This window comes from Thunnus maccoyii, chromosome 9 (genome assembly GCF_910596095.1).
Source record: "Thunnus maccoyii chromosome 9, fThuMac1.1, whole genome shotgun sequence".
Classification (NCBI taxonomy): domain Eukaryota; kingdom Metazoa; phylum Chordata; class Actinopteri; order Scombriformes; family Scombridae; genus Thunnus; species Thunnus maccoyii.
In genome coordinates, this window is record NC_056541.1 from 8,379,646 (window position 1) to 8,404,137 (window position 24,492).

Consider the following 24,492-nt stretch of genomic DNA (forward strand, 5'->3'; position numbering starts at 1 on the left):
CTAAATTTACTTAAAGTACTAATGTAAAAGTACTAATTTTATAATAATATATCAGTACTTTTTACATAATACTTTAGTTAGGATCTTAAATGCAGGAATTTTACTTATAATGGAGTATTTTTACATTGTGGTATTGATGCTTTTACTTAAATAAAGGATCTGAGTACTTCCTCCAACACTACAGGTCAGTGATGGGTCACCAAATACGGTGCAACACCGGAACTTGATTTTTTTTTTTGCTTGCTGGCGCCTTTACACCTCACCACCACAACCACATGTATGAGACATTTAACATCATACGCCTGTAGCTTTAAGAGGGGGAGGCGTGTCATTTTCTGAGGCTGTCCCTTTTTATTTGAATATACAGTGGTTCAGCAAGACCGGAGTCGGATTGCGTCGGATGTTTTTCGTTTTGCGAGACGAGCACGGCGGGACGCGGTTGTTTGTGTCGTCTGTAATGCTCATCATCCAAGCCTATAATTAACATTTGAATGCAATCACTCAGCTAGGAAGGCGTTTTCTCCACCGCATGCACATACACAGGAGACTGCACGGCTCGCAACCGAGAATATGGACTTGCACATATTGGACCACAGGCTACGGGTCACCAGCATATCCAAGAATGGGCTGGTGAATTTCACACACCCCCTGATAAAACTGATATTCCTCCGGAACAGGACACGGTAAGAAACCTCATTGGTCGGGGTCAGATGTTTGTCTTGCTCGGTATGAATCAGTCGGATGTATGAGATTACCTACAGCGCCTCTTCATTCACTGGGTGGTTGAGCCACTATTTGGTTGTTTGCCTGTGCATGCCCGACTCTGCCACCATGAATTAAAGGCAATGTATGTAGCTGAAAGGAATTAAAGTAGTTTATGACAGATATGAAAACATCAGGGAATCTGCATATGAGTCTAAATGCTTGGGGAATACAATCAAACAATGAAGATATGATTGCATCCATTATGTTTCCCAATAAACTAGGTTGCACAAAAATCTGCAGCAGTTTAGTCAACACAGTCTATATGTTCAAATGCATTTGTTTTGTAGTCAGGAAAATGTATGCATGTTGCTTCCATCATCAAACAGGATCAGGTCAGCATTAATCAAAAAGCTTATAAAGTATGAAGTGCCCTTTCACTCTTTTCTCCAGCACAAACTTGCCCTCTTCCATCCAAAGCAAACATCTAGCTTGCAAGTTGACCGGATTTCATGTCGGAATTTAGTACCAGATTTCAGTTAATCCCTGGATATCCTCCTATTGTTATGTAATTGTTTATTGCTCTCTGGCTGCCCCACATATGCATGGCTAGAAGAAGAGCTCAACATCTGTCTTCAAGCTGCCCTGTGATGAAGGCCCGGGCAGTGGCTCAGCTACTGCTACCATGTCAAGTTAGAAATAAGTTGTAAGCAAATATCAGGGGAGATTTTCCTCCTCCTGATCGCCTTTGTGCTCTGTGACGTCTGAAGCACAGATATCACGCTGTGTCCTCGAGGATTTGCTTATCGTAAGCATCCTACATGTATCAGCTACAGAGCAGCCCTTCAATAATCAGTTTACCAGGCAGCAGCACTTGCCCCATGTCTGCATGCGTGGGCCGTGACCCTGGAAAACATGTCTGTATTTTGTCACTTAAAACTGACAAAATGATTTAAATATATGTTCTTCTGTCAGATGCTTCACATCTGTTCACACCTAGCCGCACCTATCAGCACTCATCTGTCTCACAGCATTGGGCAATACAGTATTTTTACATGTCCATACCGGTTACACGGTGTCATGATGACTTGCACCACCTTAGACACCACTAAGTAAACAACTTGTCACCGTGAATAATACACAATTGCATCAGTACCTATAGTACAGGCTGACAGGTTCATAATGAGTAATCCTCAATGATCGCAAAACTGCCTTTAGATCCACAGTCAGTCTGTAATTTATTTCATTTCAAAGGTATGAGCCTACATGATAATTCTAACAGGCTCTGTTAAGCGTGCAGCGTCTGAAAAGAAAATAGGCTGAACCCAGAACGAACTAGAAAAAGCATGCAGGCTTCACTTCTCGGATTAGCAGGCCTGTCTGTTTTTCAGCGTGTTGTCGTGCATGCTTTGGAGTTGTGTTATCATACTGTGGCGTGGACGTGTTTTGCTTAGTTTTTCCTGTTCTTTTTCTGTAGCAGGGATTGGTCAAACTATAGGCGATGCAGAATGGGGAGTGGTGCAGAAGTTTGAGTTCATGGCAACCCAAAACAATCGTGGAGCAAAAACAAGCCCGATTGCCTGGGTTGGTTTTAGCCATCTCCCCCCCTTTTCAGGCCCCAGCTATTCATTAGAGAACAACTCCCAGAGAATGAGCACAAAGTGATTCAAAAGCAATCCTGAGCAGAATTTTAAGGAGGGAATCACTTTTTTTAGAAGCCAGGATTATCCCAAATTGTTAAAAGGTAGATTTTCCTCCAACATCATCAACACAACTAAAGTAATAAGCGTGAGACATCTGTATCTCAGAGGAAGACAGTGCTCAGAAGACTGTCTTCGCCTTATCAGGAAATGAAGACCTTTCTTTGATGAGGCACAGCATGCCTACTGTTAGCTACACTGTTAATCTGTAAAGGTCAGCAGTGTTGGTCCGTATTCAGACTAAAGGTCATCTAAATGTAAAGCTATGAGAAAAGTCAAATATTCTCAAAAGTGAGGACATTTGATTCAGGGTCAGGACTTGTATCTTCAGTAGATGTGTCACACTAAACCCGAGGATGAAAATATATCATCACACGATGGGCTGAAAAATACTGATAGATGTTAGGAGTTTCTAGTCTTGTGCTGTTGTTTGCAGTCTGTGGGTGTGGTAACGATCAAAGCCCAGTATCAGCCCGATATATCAGTCCCACTGTACCGTGGATGCAACCCTGCAGGCTCCACACAGTCCTCTTTTTTTTTTTTTTTCTCCTCAGCGGCTCACTAACGAGAGCATGGGTTGGAACAATGCCTCAACTGAGCCAGAAACCCAGTAGGGAGTTTTCCACTTGTCTGCCTCAGTGATCTGTCAAGGTTGGGGCTCTCGCTCCCCTCGTTTACACAAGGCTGCCCCCTTCTTCTAATAACAAGCTGGGATTTGAATAAAAAAAAAAAAAAACCTTCCCCATTGTTCTGAAAAAAGAGGCGCCTGTGAGAGAGCTATAGGTCGGTTTGTAGCAAGCTGCGAAGGTAGCAGACAGTTTGTTCATCTACTGACGATGGTCCCAAGATCGCTCGAGGCTCACTGCTCACACTTGCAACAACATCACTTTGCTTCGCTCTTATCATGTTTCCTCAGCTGGAGCATCAGTTGCAGACACTCCACCACCACCACCACCACCACCACCCCTCACTGCCGCTACCACCCGTTGCTTTGTCCAGCTGGATCAAAGTCCAGACTTCTGTGTGCTTGGTTTTCATCTCTCCCTCCCCCCCCCCTCCACTGCTTCCTCACTACCTGTTGCTTCTCTTTTGGTTATTTTCCAACTCCTTCTCTTCATGTTCCTTCATGCTTCAATAGAAGGAGCTTGTTTTTCTTTATCGCCAGTGATAACACAGGCTAGGCCGTTGTTAAAAAAGTGCTGTACAAACATGTAAGGCTGCCAATATTGATTCATATTTGATTACTCAATGAATCATTCAGTAAATAAAATGTTGGACAGTATAGAAAAATGCCCTTGGCAAGTTCCCAGAGCCCAAGGTAGTGTCTTCAAATTACTTGTTTTGCTCATCTAACAGTCCAAAACTGAAGATTTGAGGGAAGATATTTAACTTACAGTGATATAAAATCAGGAAAAGCAGCAAAACCTCACATTAGAGAAGCTGTAGCTGGTGAATACTCTGTAATTGTGCTTGATAAAATGTTGATTCAATGATTATGAAGGATGTTTAATTTTCTGTTGACCGTCGTGTGGAATAGGGGCGAGGAAAAAATCCAGGACTCTTCCAAGTTCAAGTTCAGCTGAAACTAATATGAGGCTTGTGGATTTTGTGGATACTCAACAGTATGAAGAAGAGGAATGATTACAGCAACCAATAACTACATATGGCATGTTTGCATTGTGGCATGTTATTCATATAGACTTGGATAAAAAACTGTCCTTAAAACCTTTTATCTGCATTTACTCTACTTAGTCGTGCATCTCAGTGTGTTGTTTTTGTTACAAGAGAAGACTACACTCATTTAATTTCCGGTAAAGGAAGTAAATTGATTTTGCATTTCTGCAGTTAGACGTATCAAGTTTTAGTTTCTGTTCATTTCATAAAAAAATCCACGGGTGTAGCAGTTGTAGGTAAAAGCAATCTTCTTTAGCCTGTTAGAGTTATGAAGTGGGCTGAATAGCATTTGCAAAGAGAATATTTGGCAAATGAATTTTCTTTTGTGCTTGTCAGTATTTAAAATGAACTGATACTTCGGTGAGGCCTCTTTTCTGTCTTATATGTAGCTCACAAACAGGAAATCAAACAAGTACAGTTCTCTGACAGTTGCATTTCCCTCAAGCTGCTTGACAGCATACAACCAATGTGGTGGTTTACTTGCAGGTGTAACAAAACCTAAGCCTGCACTGTCCTCTCCACAAACACACCATATGCGATAAAAAGCTCCAAGCTCCGAGATAAAGCACCTGGTCGTTGTCACTTGCAAGATAGATGCTTGGCATGCACTACCTGCAGGAAACTGCAAGCAAGGGAAGGTGAAAGGTCAACGGGAAATGAGGGGGGTATTATAACACAATGGGGTGGCTGAGCTTGCTAGCACAGCTGGTTGCTGGTGTTACAGTGTTCTCTCTTTGTCTCTCTGTGGGGTGATTGTCCCATCCCATGGCAGGGATTACATTTTGCTGAGTCAAGGGTTTGGCGGTCTCACTCAGGCTTCTACTGTAATAGCCTCAGCTGACTGATAAGCAGAGGAAGAGGAAGGTGTACCTCCAGTGAGACATTTTAAGAAAACAGGAATATGTTGTACTTCCTTTTTAGGGATTCAAAGAAAACAAGGAGAGGTCATCCATGTAGCAATGGAGTTATCTGAACTTGAACAAGTTAACTGCAAGTCAGATGTTTTCTTTTTTGCTTTAAGCAACAAATGTAGGTAGTTTGTAAGATGCTTGCACACAATACTTGGTGGACATCCCCTCTGAAAGCTTTAATTCCGTCTTTTACAACTTTACTGAGATGGATATCCAAAGAAAAGTCAGATATTTGCCTTTGAAGCTGCACTAGGCTCTGAATATTACAGTACCCTACACATGATGAACCCCAGCCACTACTGCCATAGTGGATCAGAGCTTGCTCCCAATGTGGGCCATAGTTGCTAAATTTAGGGCTGGGCGATATGACGAAAATCTCATATCCTGATATAGCCTAGGTCATTTCATACCCTGATAAAGACACCTATCCCTGTATAGCACATTTTAATTCAATGAATAAATACTTGGTCCGTGTCTAGAGTTGACGACAACTAAACTCGTTATATTTCCGTAATTGCAAAAGCTTTGCAAGTAAAAAGCCAAGAAGAGTAATTTATCACTGTAATCCACGCAAAAGATGGACAGACTCCAAATGACAAAAAATATTGCCGTAAAGAGTGTGATTTGCGTCACGATATAAACAATAGAGCATAATATGAAATGATAGACATTTTCTCTCGTCACAGGATATTTATCATCATATCACACAGCCCTAGCTAAATTCATTCAGAATTCAACCAGAATCCAAAAGTGAACCTCTTTTAAACTTCTAAATGTTTTATCAGGTTTCTACAAAGTGTAATCTTTAGCTTCAGCTTGTTGATAGCAACACACAATAGAATTTTAATTTCAGCAGTTGAATGCTTCTTACCAAAGTGCTCGCTTGGGAGTTGCAGTTTACTTTTCTCCCTATGTTTTTATAGGCTATATGCAGGCTTGTATGTTTAAATTTTTTATCAAAGGATGCAGTTGCTCATCCTTTATACTGATGCTTAAACTGTGAGAATTTCATGCCCATCCAAGTCTTGGAAGTACTCCCATCATCTAGCATCGACTTCAAACGTCCAACTATATTATTTTCTAACAAGAGTCTTGACAGTGGTAGGAAACCTGCTTAGAAAGTGACAGAGCAAGTCTGGCTCCTGGTTTACACAGTAATCTGCAGCTCACCTAATATATCAATATATTCCAGCTGCCTTGTTTTTGCTGCTACACTACTAAAGATACATCTTTGGATGTAAAACAAGAAGAATTTTCATGTCCAGAAACTTGGACATAGTATTGAAGTGTGTTGGCCTCAAAAGCTGATATGATAAATGAAAATCTGTGCTTCACTGCCCGGTTCTCTCCTCAAACCATACCAAATCCCATGGGCCTATTTACTTTTTTTTCCCTTTTTACCCCTGCTGTCCTGCTACCCTTTTTCAACATTTCACAAAGGCAACATTCAATGGAACTGAACACTGCTGCCAGACCGAGAAACAGCCTTTGAAAGAAAATGCTTTTGGCTCCAAGCCTGATGAAGATGCAAATATAACAACTATCCAAAGAGAGAAAGTACAGTAAATTATAATAATCTGATATAAGGGTTCTGTTTTGTAGAGAGAAATTCTGAGATCCAATTAAGAAGGGTGATCTTCCCTTCTGTTATCTTTGTAAATTTTTAACCCCAAAGGTACATATCAGCTGGCAAAAACTGCCCTTTTCAAATATTTAACCCAAGTAGCTCTCTTTTTAGAACAAGTTAGAGGAAAACCACGAAAGGTAACATTTTAAAGATCACAGACTCAAAGCCTGCAAAATGCAGACCACAGTAGTATCTGTGCATAGACATGTGAGCAAGTTATAAACTTGTTTTTCATTATAGATGAAAATGCCCATCCAAGGGAATTCAGGGGCTCATGTCTCATCACATTTAGAGTGGTGTTGCCCGGTTTTCCTAACTGAAGCAGTGCCCCACTTTGGTTTGTTACCCACCATTTGCTATAGACAAAGGATAGATGCTGGCATAATGCTGAGCTTGTGCTTGTGGTAATTGAGTGACAGCCAGCACGGAACCCTGTGCACATTTCAGAGAACCCCCGTTTACTTGATTCCTGGTAACTGTTATTATGAAAATCTGAACCTTTTTGTTGAATGCAAATGAGTAACACTGTTCTTCCTCTCTCTTTCTCCTTCCTCTCTCTTCCTTATCTCCTGCTTTCATGTTCTCTCATTTGCCTCCCTCCATCTGTGCTTCCTCTCCTGTTTCAGATGCAAGTTTTTCAGCTTGACAGAGACGCCAGAGAACTACACAGTCGTCCTTGATGAGGAAGGATTCAAAGGTAAAACACCCATGTGCACACATATCTTTCATCACTGTTAGGCAGGGGTTTGTCCTCCTAAACTGTGATTGCCATCACAACACTATGTCCATGTCCCAACTGGCCACTGTACACTGCAAAGTGTACACTATGTATGAATCTTCATAGTAAACTGTGTGGCAGCGTGTATACAACTTTGTACGAACAGAAAATCATGCAATATGTTATTGTTGTGGGAATTTTCTTTCAGAAAGAGGCGCATGGAGACATAAAGAAAGCATTAAACATTGTTACTTGTTGAAGCAGTTGTAGACACTGTACAATCCATCACATCATCAGTAACAATTATACAAATGTCCAAACACAAACAAAAATACAATCATCTTGTATTTTTGGAGAGAAAGTATGTTGTTCAGCTGGCCCTTTCTCTAAAGATTGTGAAACCAAACTAGACAGCTTTATACCTCTCCAGAAGCAAAGCTAAAAACAGTCTGGTCCATAAATGGACACTTCCACAAACCGCTACACCTTCTTACAAACAAGTATGGTCTCTAAAACAGTAGGCTTAAGACAAAGATATCTCTAGCTAACCCCAGAGGTCAGCAAGCAATCCTCAGATAGAAACAGGGTCAAGAGTTCAACTAGCCCAGGAGTAGGATTTCTTCACCAACATGTATCCCCAAAATGACAATTACATTGACTCTTTAGTTTGAAAACATTTGTAACATATATACAAAAGATTTATAAAATGATAACCTATTATTCAATTTTCTTTCACATTATCAAACCACAACTTTGTTCACCCAGTCATTTTTCTGTGTGAACACACTATTGTACATACTCAAAACATGGTTAAAACTAGTCTTGAATTGGGTAACAGGATGGGACAGACTATTGTTAACTTAATTTCTTCCTCTTTCCCCTCACAGACTTCACGAGGTAGGATGGGTGTACACACACAGGCGAGAGCACTGAAAGCTTTGAATCTATCCTCAATGAGAGATTTAACCTGTTTGATTAAATTACCTCTGGTGTTTTTCTGGTGATATACATGGGAAACCGGAAATTACTCTTTAACACCAGTGAGTGAGCATTCTGTCCAAAGAAAACTGGACTCACCTTAGGGCTGGGCAGTATATCGATATTATATTGATAGATTTTGGATATCATAATATCGCGATTCGGCATAAGTGTTGTCTTTTCCTGATTTTAAAGGCTGCATTACAGTAAAGTGATGTCATTTTCTGAACTTACCAGACTGTTCTAGCTGTTTTTATTATTTGCATTTACCCAGTGAGTCATTATATCCACATTACTGATGATTATTTATAAGAAATCTCATTGTGTAAATAGTTTGTAAAAGCACCAATGGTCATCCCTACAGTATTGTCGCAATTGAGGTATTTGGTCAAAAATATTGTGTTATTTGATTTTGTCCATACTGCCTAGCCCTAACTCACCATTAGACCTGTTATCCCTCTCATCCCTTTGATGTAAAATATCACAGACAGAGGAAGGTGGTGGATGTGAGTGCTATCTGTATGCAGTTTAGCTCATGCTGCTATTCAGGGCCTCCAACTTATAAAGGTCAAGTACAGATTTTAGGGGAAAACAGTTTTGCGTCTTTTCTTTTGTGTAGAAAGTTCGAGTTGCACTTGAGTGCACAAGTTAGTGTCAAATCACAAATATACATAAGCAGTGCTAGGACATCATGCTTTGGAAGGCTGAAAGTCAGCAATGGTGTGGGTGGCTGAGATTGTCACTGAAAACTAAAATGAGAACAGCTGGTCTACCTTAAATGGTAAATTGCTGCCTATATAGCGCTTTTATCCAAAGTGCTTTACAATGTTTCTGCTGCTCACTCACCCATTCATACACACACTCACACACTGATGGTGGCAAGCTACCACGCAGATTGCTGGCACAACCATCAGGAGCAATTTGGGGTTCAGTAACTTGCCCGAAGACACTTCGACATGTGGACAGGAGGAGTCGGGGATCGAAACATTAGCGTTTGTTTAGTGGACACCGCTCTACCTCATGAGCCACAGCCGCCACTTAATTGTCAGTCCGCCTTAAATGAGCCCGGTCAGGTTGACGCTAACTTGGGGGCTACATGACGTGTTGCTGTCTTTTCAGCCGCTGAACTGCTGACAGGCGTTTTCATTATTTTAACTTAAACAGTATGCAGTGTAGGATGCCCAATAGCCAGCAGTAAATTTAGATAAGGCTCAGCCTGTTCGCCAGTAGTTGCTGACCAAAAAAAAAAAATGTTTTTGTTGACGGTTCAACTTTTTCAGTGATAATTTTGGGAAAACTAAGCTTCCCCAAGCCTCTTAATAGCGTCACCTATGCAAAAGGCACTTTGGATATTTGCCAATATTTTTGAAATTGTTAGTATATTGTGAACCATCAGACCAGTCAGAAAGATAATGGATCGATTATTTAATGATTGAAATATTTGTTAGTTTCTATCAGTGTTGCCTGTAGAACTCACCCTTCTCTCCCCCCTTTACACTCTTGAGACAGTCAGCAATCTATCCATCTGTGTACATTTTATAGTCTCATCCTTTTACCATCCAGCCATTTTCATCTAGTCCTTTTACACAGATGTAGTTGTTAAAGGCATATATTGCCTCTGGGTGCTCCGTTTCTCTCTCTGTCTCCTTCACTCTCCTTCTAACTGAGTGCCTATTTTAAGAGGTGAAAGCTGGTGTAGCAAAGCCACAAGGGGCTTCTGTGACAAATTGTGCCAACCAGAACAGTGGCCTTTTGAAGGGGAGTAAAGCAAAAGAAAAAGAAGTATTCACTGCAGAAGGAAGACACCATTTGGTAATGTTTTTAGTTCATGGAATGGACCATAACAAAAAGTTTTGTGTCTCCTCTGAAGGTTTCCAAGACTTTAAATGAAGATGCATCTCAACCGAACAAGGGAACCTTTCCCTCCTACTCAATATTTAGAAGTTCTTCGCTCTGCAGTCGAGCAGTGTATGAAGAGCTAGGAAGCTATTAATGTATCTATCATTTAGACTTGTTATGTAAGAGTAAGGCTGTGACGGTATGGATTTTTTCTTACTACACTGAAAAAGCAACATATTCCAGCAGTTTGGCAGGGAGAACATTTAGTTTCTCTAGATACCATCAGTTGCAGTCGCAGACCGTTTTGTGTATGATGCATTTGAGCTATGCATTATTTTTTGTGGCGAGATTGTGGTATGTTTTCAATGTTGTGTTATAGAATTTGGGGAACCATGGCAACCAAGATCAAAGTTGAAATAATTTGAACTTTGAATGGTATGCCACGCCAAGGAAAGTACATCCACCTAGCTGGGGGCCACCACTCTCCCCATAAGAAAACAATGGCACAGCCAGCATAGAGCGGTTTTATTGCAGATCATGTGTGGGTACCTTTAGAGAGAGCCCATCCACACTCAAGACTTGTTTCTACTCACATGAGACACCACGTGCACAGAGGTGTTTATGTTCAACGCATTGTACGTTGCAGTATTCTCCAAAACTCCAGGGGGCGTACAAACAAAATATTCTGTGAATAGGCAAGAAGTCAACGAGTGTTACCGGAACTCAGTGGTGCCACTTGTGCGCATCCCGTCCCATCTAATAAAGAAAACTGTAATTATAATGAGGCTGCCCCATAAAACACCATATGATAAGGCAAACAAAGCACACTGCCAGTTACTCAGGTTTGTAACAATTGATTAACCCCCGCAGAACAAAGTCAAACCAAAACCAGAAATGAAAATGAATATAAAACAGTGAATACACCATGTTAGTGAAATGAGTAATGGTAACTGATATAAAACAGTGAATGCGTCATGATTGTGAAACGAATACTGATATGGCACTCATTCTACTAATTCTAAGCAGTAGATATGATACTGTATATATAGTATGGAAGTGAGATAAAGCTCCACTAAATAAATGGCATCTTCTTTATTACCATTTCCAGTCTTTGTTTACTTTCTCGGTCTGTCGTCCTTTGAACATGTCCATCTTGAAATGAAAAATGCAGCACACATCTAGTTAAGCTAGGTTTATGCTCAACGCACTGTCCCTGGCACGAAGGTGCGCACGCCAAAAGTGATACCTTTGAATCTTTTGTGTCGAATGCAAAGGCTTCACAAGTTGTCGTGGCACTCGGTCGTGCACCTCTGAATGTTTGTAACTAGGCACGTGCTGCCAGTTAGGACGATTGCAGAGACCCAATGCCAGCTACTGTGAATATCACGCAACCGGCGACTGTGGCGGGTTCACGGACCTTTCCGTTTCCTGTAACTTTCACCAACAACAAAAAAAATTGAAATACAAATATTTTGCGGTGATGACGGTAACAAGTTCAGCCCTGCGGTAGGCATCACATGACTGCGGTGTTGCAGTAATGTAGTTATTGTCACAGTCCTCTGTAAGGGACACTGATAAAATTTTCTGGTGTCTCTAAGTTATCACCCTAGTATCACATCCTTCCAGCTTCTTGTTTACTTCCTGGATAGACACCTGTTTCCAAGGTAGCTGCCAGCTTCAACCCGGGTCTTGTTTTGGGACGAAGAGTGAAATATCCTGCTTTTCCATTTTGGCTCAGAGACTCAGGATGTTACCACCATGTCTGACCACTGTATGAACTTTGACTTTTAACCCCTCCCCCCTTACCACCTACTAGGAGCCACGCGTATGTGTGTGCGCACACTAATGCACCACTATCAGGTCACACTCCACGTCCTGGCACGTTGTGGTGGTGTAGGTGCTGTAGGACTCTCCTGGGCATAACTTTTACCCGTGACGCTGTGCGATATAAATAGCAGGGACGTTTTAGGTCTCCACGCCAAAGGAAGAAACAGGGGCTGGGGCGAGAGGAAGTGAGTGTGCGTTATACTGAGCAGTAAACAACAGGAAGCAGTCACTTAAAGCCGACTTATAGTTTACACCTTTATCAACATGAAGGTACATCACACTTATATCACAATATATTACCTATAAAGTTGTGATTAGGTGCAGGTGTTAAACAAAACATTGTAAACACTTCATGAAAAGGGGCTTTGACTTTGAAGTTACATAATCAGTTTAAAAGCTCCTTTTGCTTTGAACCAGAAGTGTGGCAATGTGACAGCCCCCTTTATACGGTGCATCTGTCACATCTTGGTTGATTTCAGCTTCCTCTTCACTTGTGCGGTTTTGTCTGTGTTTAACAAAGTCTTTCAGGCTTTTATCAAGGGCGTTCCGCTTGATAAATGTATAAAGATATAAATTAATCATTTTGCAATTTTTTATTTTATTTTTTTAACCTTTGACACTGCAATTCTGGCACAGATGATTTGGCTTCTTTGCAGTTCTGTTGTCTTGTTTGGCATTGATACTCGCATAATGTAAACTTGCTACTGGCAATGTACGTAGTGTTGATTTTTAAAGTCTTTTTTCATTCATTCATTTATTTTGTTTTTTTACACAAAATATAATCTGCAAATGCACTGTACACATTCTATCATTAAAACAGAGCAGGGAGAAGTAAAATCTTCTTTATTACCTGCCCGCCCCCTTCTCAAAACAAGTAACATAAATGTTCTACCATAGATGCATCTGCCAACACTTCCAACCAAACAACCAATAGCAGAAGACTAAAACATGCACACTGCTCGCTAAGCTCATATTGTCCAATGACTTGGTCTGTATACATTTTCTTAAAATGAACAAGAGTTCATGGTAATATATGAATTTTGAAATGATTCCCCATCCACAGTTTTGACTCCACACACTGAAATTACACAACTGCTTGAATGTAGTACGTGCATACTAAGTTTTAAAAGGAAATTTCCTTGTGATCATAATCAACTGTTTGTTAAACAAACCAGTCTTGTATATTTACAGGCAATAATCTGCTTTTGGCTGTATACATAACTAACAAAGTTTTATATTCAACAAAATATTTCAGTTTCATTACTCTTGTCTTGATAAACAGTCTTTTAGTTTGTTCCCTTGAATCAGTCCACCTTATTTATAATATATATAAGCTGCTCCACACCTCTTCACAAATACAACATTTGAAGTGTCTTATAATCCAACATATACTTTGCTTTGTTTGGCAACTTTTGTCTTTTTTATAAGCTACGTGAGGTTTCCAAGAAAGCTTACGGTCTATGATTCTACTCCAAATATAGATTTCAGATACTGGATGGATTCTGTATAAACTCCATCTGTAGGTATTATGACATCATCCTCCTTTTTTTGATTCCCAAAAACCATAAATTTGGTTTTACTCAAAGTGAACAATTTATTTGCATCAAACTACATTTTAAGTTTAACCAACAATGTAATACATATTTTTTACATCCTCATGTATTTAGCAGTTTCAGGTATTCTGTATCAATCAATACAGTGAGCTCCTCCTCATGGGGACATCCCTTTGTTTTCTGAAGTGCTTATTTTATTATGTGAGGCAGGTGGAATAAATATATCCAGCAACTACTGATTTGGTGATTTGCACGTCAAACAACATCTGGACCTCTAAGATAAAGGGGTACCCCAACAAAATAGTTGCACTTCCATAAAATTATGAGACTTGCAAGAGATACATTAAAAAAAGGCCACTATATCCTGACTTTTAGTCCCTGACCTCCATGTCTGTGAAATGCCCCATCTATGAGACTTTGGAAAGCTCCTTCCAGAGTCACAGAGGACATTATGTTGCGTTTTTTGGATACTGACTAGTACAGGCCATGAAGAGTAAACTGGCTTCTAAGTGCAAAAAAATGGAGTGGATTGCCCCTTTTAAAACTGGGCTAAATTTGGTTAAAAAGTTAAGACATCTAGGTTACATATAACCGTTCCCTCAACAGTATCTAAATGACTACATTTTGCATCTGCACATTGAAATGCAGTCACTGAAATGCTGTTGGAACAGTAATTTTAACCTAGATGTCTAAAAGAAACCTTTTCAAATCAAGTCAAATATTTATCCCAGTTCTAATACAGACACCCAGACAATTTTTTTTCCACATAAGCATATAGACATTCATACTGTGCATATGCTGACTGACTGACTGACCATCCTTCCTCTCCCTGACCCCATCCAGAGCTCCAGCCCTCCGAGCACCTCCAGGTAGAAAGCTCCATCTGGCTGCCCCTCAATGTCGTCTCCAACGGCAACGCCTCCAGCAGCTCACAGGCTGTGGGCGTAACCAAGATCGCAAAGTCGGTCATCGCCCCGCTGGCTCAGCAACATGTCTCTGTCTTTATGCTCTCCACTTATCAAACCGACTTCATCCTGGTGAGTCCCATCTATTTTATGGATTTTACTTTTTAGAACACTTTATTCCACTCCGGTCTAATCAGTACTGACAAGTATCTTTATAAAAATGGAGGAGGCACTCTAAGCTATTCACTGTTGTATAATTAAGAGATATATGGAGCAATTTCTCAAACTCTCTAAATGTAGTAAAACTCTTGAACTCTAATCTCACAAAGAAGCCTTTTACCTACTGAGCACTGCCAGACAAAGGAAGCCACACTCTCTGCGTTTTGTCCACTCACCAATTTTGTAGATAAGGAATTAATACCCGACAGAGCTGAGAGCACTAAAAGTTAGTTGATGTATTACATGGAAAAGTGTTAAGTGGGCAAAAATAAATAACACCTTGACAGACGTTTGTGTCAGCAAGTATATTAATGGTCGGCATGTTGTGTGAGTTCCAGTATGAAAAAGTAAGCAGTCTTCCCATCAATACTTATGTCCCACTTTTTGTGTGTGTGTGCGTAGGTGAGAGAGAAAGACTTGTCTATAGTCGTGACCACTCTGGAAGAGGAGTTTAATATCTACAGAGAGGTGGGAGGAGAGTCTGTCCCAGTGCACTGTCAGGATGTTGCCAACGGCCTCCAGAAGAACGGCAAAGAAGGTAGAGGTCACGGTCCTGTTCAGTATGAATTCACTTACGTCTTTTGGTATTTTTGGTAAATCTTACACATTTAAAATAACATCATGTGGCTTAAATTAGACTTGTGACAGTGTGTAGAGGTGAGATGACTTACGTTGAAAACAACGCAAGTAAATGTGCAAAAACAGCTCATCTGAAGACAAAAGTAAAAAAAAAAAAAACATTTTCTTGAGAAATTTGTCACGCATACATCCCACCTTACGCAATAAGAGACCTGACAGTTTTAGATGCTGTCATTTCTGATAAAGAATATGAGTCATTTTCCTGTAGATGACTGGCACTGTGCCTAAAAAGGTAGGGGTTACCTTTCTGTAACACTACACAGCTCGATTTTGAATATAAGGCACCAACATTATGGCTTAAATATGAATATTTTGTGTATACATTTATTAAATAATACAGTATTAGATGCACAACTGCTGCTGCCTTCTTAAAGGTACCCTGTGGAGTTTTTGACCACTTGTAGCGCTATGGGGCAATGTTTTTCATGAATTGGTCCCTGTTGTCTGTCTTGTGTGCACGTGAGGACATGGCTGATGCAATACATATTCTTGCCAATGCTTTCGCTCTGTTTCACTAATCTACATGTAGTGGTTACGCAACTGTTTTATGAGGAATAAATGCACATTTGTTAGACCTTAAGGATACACAGTGGGTTTTGGTGAGTGACACTGAATGTAAACAGAAAGTTTGTTTATAAGAAAAGTCCACAGGGCACCATTAAGTCAGCATTGTGATAAAATTCACATTTACTTATCATTTCAAATGCACAAGAAAATAAAAGCTGTTTAATAAACCACTTTAGAAACAAAACTGTGCATGAGACAGTTTTAAGTTGTAAGAAACATTACTGCCACGCATGTGTTTTTTTCCCACAGAAAGTATGATTCTACATGCAGCAAGCAAATTAAATCCCATTCATCAAAACGTCAGTCAAGTCCCCCCAAATTTCAAATTCACCTGCTTTAAGATAAAAAAAAAAAACCCAATCAAAACGCATGTCGCAAAAAGTGAACAGCATGTGAGCAGCTAGGGAAAGCTAAGCCATGTTGTGCATTCTGTGTAAAATAAGCAGCAGGATTCTGTCGCCTCAACTCATGCTCTGTAATCAAGCTGCAGACATAAACAAGAGATTCAGCCTATTGATTCATTAATGCAGCTTGTGTGAGCGCTGAGAACACTGTTCTTCTTTGATGTTACTGTTTTCCAACTCAGCAGTGCTGCCACAGTGTTGCAGTATGTAAGAAATAAGAGGCTATCGGGAACAGTTATTAGGCCTATCTGTCAAAAGTTGACATGAAACTTGGAAGACTTAAGTGCCTTTTTTTCAGAGTAACCCTGATAAGAGAAAAGAGGTTCAAAGCAAACTTTAATGCAGTCTCAAAGTCTACAAAATATACCTGCGTAACATAGAATTACTGATGTTAAATGACCAAAACGTACCAAGTACATAAAAAGTATAAAGTTACTTTAACAAGTGTGCCTGTAAGTGGTTAATTAATATTTCAGCTCGGCTTTTTCCAACAATCAGCCCTGACGGGCATAATGAAGAGTGAAATGAAATATGTATTTATAGCAAGAGGAACCACTGGACAAGGACACCTGCTGTACTTAACAAAGCCAGTGTTTGCCTACTTAAACAAACTTTGCAATGCATGACATATAATGAAATAATGAAACAATGAAACAGGCCGGGTCCACAGAAGCTTTCAAACATAAACAAATGTTTAAACTGCAGTTAGTTTGTCCTTTTACAGGAAGTTATTTTTACATCACCACGAAGTACAGAACATGCTGTACAATGAGAGCGGTACTTGCAATCATCCTGCAAAGTGTGTCCACCCTTTCAGAGTCTTCCATATCTCTGCATCTCCAACATGACATGTGGGCACAGTTGTGACCTAAATGCAACATAGGTTTCACTAGTTTCATCTGCAAGACTGAAGATTTAAAATAAAGTTGCATAAACTTGGAAGGCAACAATAGAGCAGGAGGGGTATTATCAGTGAGAATATGGTACAAACCTTGCTAATTGAACCTCTTTTTAAGACTCAATGATTCATTTAATTATGAAACATGGATATTAATTGTCAAATGCAATTTAAATGCACTGACTAGACTTTTATTTACAATTTAACTAGCCAAATTCAACCACAAAATATGCTTTACATAAAACTTAACTTGTAAAACTGTGCAGTCAGTTAAAATGCAAGGAGATCCACAAATATGAGTAAATTTACATAAAAAATTGTTCAGTTTCAAGATTTCAGTTTTACTTTAAAACCATCATAGATAAAGCCAAAAACTTGCAACTGCAACAATGCCTCTGTCCTTTTTTTAAAGGATAGGTTCACAGTTTCTCCGGTCTGTCCTAAAACAATAGTCAGGTGCCCAAATGAACTTTGACACATGTTTTTTTCTTGCTGTAATTCTGTTCGTACTGACCATCAAGAGATCCCTTCATAATGCACTTTCAATATATAAGAGGTGGGGGACAAAATCCATATCCCTCCATGTGTGCAAAAATGTATTTAAAAGTTTATTTGAAGGTATAAGGCTTCAGCCATCCAAATTAATCAAATCAGGTCAATATCTTCTCAAGTTACTCTTTTTAGAGCCACATTTCCTCTTTTGTTAAGGTCCTTCCGCTGCAGCTGAACAGGAGAACACTGTCCATTGAGACACAAAGAGGGATTTTTTTTAACTAACTAACTAACAACTGTGGAACATATCCATTTTATTTGACTAACTAACACTGCTGAAGTCTCATATTATCTTCAGATAAACTTTTAAATGCCTGACTATTGTTTTAAGACAAAAAAAACTGAACCTATCCTTTAAAGTAAAGTAAAGTTCTCCTGTATGAGTTAAATTGGGCACATGACTTGTAATATCAGAAAATATGGGGATCTTCAGCTGCACTAAGAAGTACGTCTGGGCGGTACATTTTTAAAAAATGCCTGAAAAGATATTTTTTTAATAGAGAAATACAAGAAAAATGTAGTGTTATAACATATGTACAGTACTTCTATTTGTTTTTTATGGTAGTTGAGCTGTTCCCACAAACCAACACTGTCCTTTCTCCTCCCAGCCATCCAGCCTACAGTTCACCCAGTGCTGATCCCCCAGAACCAATTCTGTGTCATGTCTCTGGACCCGGACACCCTGCCATCTATCGCCACCACACTAATTGACGTCCTCTTCTATTCCAGCAGGTGACGTTTCCTCGCACCACTGCAGTTCTTGTTTGAAACACAAGATGGCAGCACATGACCCAGACTAGACAGCAGCTCATTTGTTTGTGATGGTTTTTACACGGCAGATATCAACACAGGAAATTATTACACATCAGTTGATCTGCACTAATACGATTTTAATATGAGTTTTTCATTATTGATACTATTTTTAAATTCACTAAATTACACTTATAAGCTCCACATGGAAGTGGAAGTGTGAAAATTGCGCTTTAAATTCTCAGTTCTAGTTCCTATTCTCAAGAATTATTCTTGAGTCTTACCGAATGTGTTTCTGTCTCTCTAGTCCCAAAGAGGATGTGCAGTCATCTCCTAACCAGGACCTGGACTGCGTCAAGTTTTTCTCCTTCTCCCTCATCGATGGTTACATCTCACTGGTGATGGACACCGAGGCTCAGAGACAGTAAGGATTCTAACCGACTTTCTCACACTGACCCAGACCACATCTGACACATTAGTGAAGATGCTTATATGTGAAGGATGTACTGTATCTATTTCAGATAACTTGTTATCTCCCATGGTAGAGTGAATGTTGTAATCCAGCCTTTATCCTGGATCAGTATCAGGGCAAATCAAGTGTGCGAGTGATGACAAATATCCAGAAAAGAACTTCCTGTGCATTAAGGATGTCTGAGTAAAAAAAAAAAAAAAAAAGCGAATGCTTGATACCACAGATTGTAGTGGCATGACTGTAGCGCCACAAGATGATGCCACAGTTAATTGTATTTAGCCATAATAGTCATAACATTACCAAACGCATGGTTGTTGGCATTATCAGGTGTTAGTTTACGAAGATTGATTTAGCAAAGCAAGTTGTGTGAACCATAATAAACCTAAGTAGCTGTTACTGAAGCTAGTTTTGGAAGTTGGAAGATTGTAAAAACACATGATCATAATCAGGTGTATGATCACTGAACTGTTCAGCTCCATGTCAAAAGCAGTACAGAGTTGAAAACTTTTTTTTTTTTTTAAGTTCTATTTAAACAGAATAGTTTTACATTTACTACAATTGACTAAAATTAACTTTCATCCTGTTTTTGGTGGGTTAGTGCTTTGTGGGGGTCATGCTGTTCCATCATCTTTGCATTTGCAGGCTTATGCAAATACTGTAAGAGGGTTTTTCCCTGTCTGTCACATACGGTTGTGAACGGGTGCACTAGGTTGCTTGGAAATCAGGGGTTGATCTCTGTGTTTTAGGTTTCCTGCTGATCTTCTCTTCACCAGCTCCTCTGGAGAGCTGTGGAGGATGGTGCGGATAGGGGGTCAACCACTGGGCTTTGGTAAGACCACTTCCTTTTAAAGGCCTCAAAATGTGGTAGTTTACTCTATATACTGTACGGGGGTCGTACTTCTGTTCGGGTCCTTTGATGTCAGACTGGTGCCACTAATCAGATCAGAAATCTTTATAGGTTAACTTCTGGTGACACAAAACAGATTCAGAGTCTTCTTCAGCGCCTATTTATCATCTATAAAACCCTTGATGTGATTAACCGTCTTCGTGAGATTAAAACGGGCAGACCAGCAGTTTGAAACACTGTAACGTGTGACTGAAACGCTATGTGAAATCAAATTCCTCAATGTGTCAGTTGGACTTCAAAAAGCCTCTAAAAATATAGTTTTACAAGTTTCAATTTTTCTGCGATGTAATTGCAGTTGTATTTATTTTTTTGTGATTTTTTTTTTTTTTTTGTCGCAGTACAAGCAAAAAAATGTTTCATAGTCATTTCAATTTTCTTACTTTTTTGTAGTTTATAGCATAGTTAATTCACATGCATGTTGACTCTTGAATTGATGCAGAGTTATATAAAAGGCGGAACACAAGATGAGCAAATGATTGTGATTCTTGATTCAGAGGTGTGTGTGTAATTTCAGTGTATTTCTCCTCCACTCTTTCTTTGTTCAGATGAATGTGGGATTGTTGCCCAGATATCTCAGCCTCTCGCCGACAGTGACATTTCCGCCTATTACATAAGCACCTTCAGCTTCGACCATGCTCTGGTGAGTCTCACATCTTCATGACATTGCACTTGTAGATAACCGGCGGCTATCAGTGGAATAGTGACGCATCCTAACGTCAGTGCACCAAAATTAAAATTAGTCTAAACTTGCAACTCGATGCGTATATTTGTGACTCTAAAATGTATTACACCTAACTCAGATATTTATCTCAGACTTTATCTGCCTAAAATTAACTCCCACATGAGGTTAAGACAGAGTTTATGTCACATCAGCAGCACTCCTCTGAGGTTTATTCAGCAAGAATGTCAAAGCAGGGGATTGAAATTCATTTTAAGGGTGTTTTTACTGATCCGAGTTTGTCTGTAGATTTGATACAAATAGTATAAGGCGTACGTTATGAATGCATAACTGTGCAAGTATGTGATTTTAATAATCATATGATGCAGGTATGAATTTATACAGCATTTATGACTACACCCTGATATCTTGACCTGACAAGATTATTTTTTAAAAAGCATTTCTATCAATGTGTTTTGACTCTTTGTCTAAAACATGCTTGTTTGAGTCATACATTTGCCCTTTAATTTGATGTCCAACTCGGTGTGTAACCCTTCTGTTGATGTGTCAAGATACATTTGTCGTTTGTAATCTGGTTACTACAATGTTTTTACAGAATAGAGAAGATTTGTTCAAAAGCTTAGGCAAAAATGAAGACTTCTTCATCGTAGTCTTCTCCCAGATGTTATTATGTATTAGGTTAGTATAAGCATTTTTAAAACATAGGCTAAGAGAAGCAATTAAACTAACTTGGTAAAGCCATGTCAGTGTTTTTGTGGTGTGCAAAAATTTACAAATTTACAACATATGTGATACTGAAACACAGCAGTTTTTGTGTGGTTTTATTATCTTAGTATTGGTTGGTACTTCCTATTTAGCACAAAATGACTGTTTTGATAAATATATCTGTATCTGTATCTCTCTGCCAACTTAGTCAGTAACCCCTGCCATGTGTGTTATCTTGAAAATTACCAAGAAATGTTTATAAAGGTAATGTGTTCGCTGTTACCCAGAAACTTATCATAGACTATCTGATCTCCATCTCTTTGCATCACAATGTGACGTATTGGAATAACCTTATAGTCTGATTATAGTCTGTTCAATCCGTCCTCATCACCAGACACTGAGTAAAGATGAATAAAATAAAAGATGAACAAAGTTAAATTTAGTCATGATGTTGAATCATTGGGTATTTCACATCCATTCATTCATCCGTTTTTTTTTTGTTTTTTGTTTTGTTTTTTTTTTTTTTTACACTACTGCTTTTTTGGGCAACTGTCTAAATGTTTCGGAGATGAATGTGTAACTCACTTTCATAATTGTATTACACCACCCAGGATGTCATTAAAGGGGCCATATTATACCCCTTTTCCACACGTTAACACAGTGCCATGGAGTTTTAATAAAAATGTATCAGACATGCTTTGGTCAAGATACCACAAGGATCAAGCATCACAGCAGCCTTCTCATCCTGTCTAAACAGCCCTGTTCAGAACAGCAGGTTTGAGTGTAAATAAACATAGATTATGCTATAAATGGATCAAAAGGATGCCGAAATAACTACATCATAATGTCGATTTGTAAAAAGTCTGAATTCATCCTTTGTCAGGTCTGTCCGCAAGACATATATATATATATCTACTCACTGTGTAACTTTAAAATTATATAAACTCACTGGCATTTAAGATGTTTAATATTGACAGCAGCTGAGGTGGTGTGTGACTCGGGTGTTAGCTAGGTAGCTAGGAAGCGAAATTGAAGATGAATCCACTTAATCTCAAAACTTTACAAAACAAACTCCTACTGCCGTTAAACTGCTCCGGATCAGAGCAGAATCGGGTGTTTTATTCTTCCAGAAGACAGCAGCAGCAGTGATGCAGGACTCTTAGACTCTGCTCCCCGACTGGCTCTCTCCTGTAGAGCTCGCTCTGTCCCCCAGTCCAGCCCCGTGATACGCACAAATTTTTCACCTTAAGCTTAGTTTAGTTGTAAACTGCCTACATTTAACTACAGAGAGGCCTGATAATAACAACCACCATTGATAAAAATTAAATCATCGCTGTGCTTCTGCTTTCGCAGTTCTGAGAAATACATTTAAACTTTAAGTTAAATTTAAACATAAGTTAAATTTAAACATAAGTTTTTGGGACAAACTTGCACAGCTAAAAGAGGAAGAATGAAAAGTCATTTACAAAGGGCTTGACTCAGTAGTCATAATAACAGAAATAGTTGAGGACATTTTCTCACACAGCAGAACAAAGCTATGTCACTACAACATGTGAAAGAACATGTGCATATGGGATGATGGGAAGCCAATGACATGTTCATATTTCCAGGAATTAGTCAGAACCGTTTTATTTTCAGTCAAGTTGGGTGTAAATTCCAGTTAAAACCAATGGATTTCCTAGAAACTACTGTTTGTAGGATACTGTTCCTTCTACACAAAACAGAACTGTGTTTATTTTAAATAGTGAGATTTTGGCAGTCGGAAATCAGTATTTTATTGTTTTGAGTGTGTTGGTTTGTCGGATTTTTGACTTACGCTTCACATTCAACTTGAACAGACAAACAGGTGTACGGCAGTTACCTGATCTTGAAACGTTCTAACAAAGACTATCAGTTCTTAAGCCGCACAACAAACAAGTTGCGAAAACTTTCGACTGCATTCAAATCTCAGAAAAAGGAAAAAAATGATGGACGTGTAAATAGGCAACTGTTTGCTAACACGTTCATAACACTGTTTGCATACTGTTTGTCCATATTAACTATATAAGGCCATAATATGTTAGTTTTGTGTTTAGAACTTGATCTGCTTACCACAAGTGGCCAAAAATCAATGAATACTGCTTTAACTTTTGCTTCTGTACTATTTTCTAGGTCCCTGAGGAGGATATAGTGAGTGTGACAGACATGCTTCAGCATCAGAGGAAAGAACCAGCCACCAGTTGATATCTGAAGTCCCATCTGAGCTGGATGAGCAGCTCAATATGCCCCCCCCCCCCCCCCCCCCCCCCCGCCCCCCTCCTTCACTCCAGCTCCAGTGGCCAGGGGTGGCAAGGCAGCAGGAAGGGAGGCTAACTCTGTGCCTAGACTAGCACTGCATCGCCAGCAGTATTAACTAATACGAACTTGCCATGAACACCAGAAGCGCTTCCCTACGGTGTGCACAAACAGTTTGTCTGTGAGGCCTCCTGTCTTACCTATCCAAGGCAGGATGCACTGAGTCCTAGGGGGCCCGCAGGCTCACACGTGCACATCCAAATGCACAATCACTCCTTAACGCAAACGCACACATACACACACACACACACACACACACACACACTTGCACATTCGAATTCACAAGCACAAAGTCGGACTAATTTTGTGGTGTATGGCCAAAAGTTGAGTTGTTTGTAACATGATTTTGCTACATACAGCAGAACATATTCATACATTTCACCAGTACTATAAACACACAGTCTTCCAGTAATGTTTATGTCATAACGTGTCTGATCAGCCCTTTCACATCAAAGGCCGTTCGTAAGAATTCTAATTTTACTTTTTGTGAAACTGAAGGTGTGAAGTTTAAAATGTGAGGCAGGTTTTAGTTTTCACGCAAAAGGCGACTGATTGCAACTTATTTTTTGACAATAGGGCTCACACATTTTGGTTTGAAAAGAATGTGCAGGTAGTATATTAAAACTACTACAAATGCTGTCAAGCATAACAGTAGGCTTGATAAGTGTTGTTTGAAAGGTCAGCATTTTGTAACCATAACATTACCCAAGGTCAATAACACTATGTCTTATTTTTTTTTTGTTATTTGCACAATAAACTTTTACTTTAGCTATTAGCTTATCACGTAGATGTTTTCTTTGGTACAACTACATTTTGTACAATTTGAAGTAAAAGTATGCTGTAAACATTTGTAATTTTTGTGCTGCTTCATTCAATAAAAAGTATTGAAAATACGGGCTTTTTGTTGACTGCTTGGCATGAGTGAGTTGGAT

At 39.4% G+C, this 24,492-nt stretch overlaps 1 protein-coding gene across 1 annotated transcript; it reads left to right on the forward strand.

Annotated features, from left to right (window-relative positions):
• Positions 1-248: 248 nt before the first annotated feature.
• On the forward strand, positions 249-24,453 carry castor1 (cytosolic arginine sensor for mTORC1 subunit 1). Its single transcript, XM_042422347.1, has 9 exons — positions 249-683; positions 7,241-7,311; positions 14,373-14,566; positions 15,056-15,191; positions 18,322-18,445; positions 18,771-18,887; positions 19,682-19,764; positions 20,388-20,482; positions 23,378-24,453. Exons 1-9 carry the CDS (start codon positions 571-573, stop codon positions 23,447-23,449), a joined length of 1,005 nt encoding a protein of 334 aa, XP_042278281.1. The 5' UTR covers positions 249-570; the 3' UTR covers positions 23,450-24,453.
• Positions 24,454-24,492: the final 39 nt, after the last annotated feature.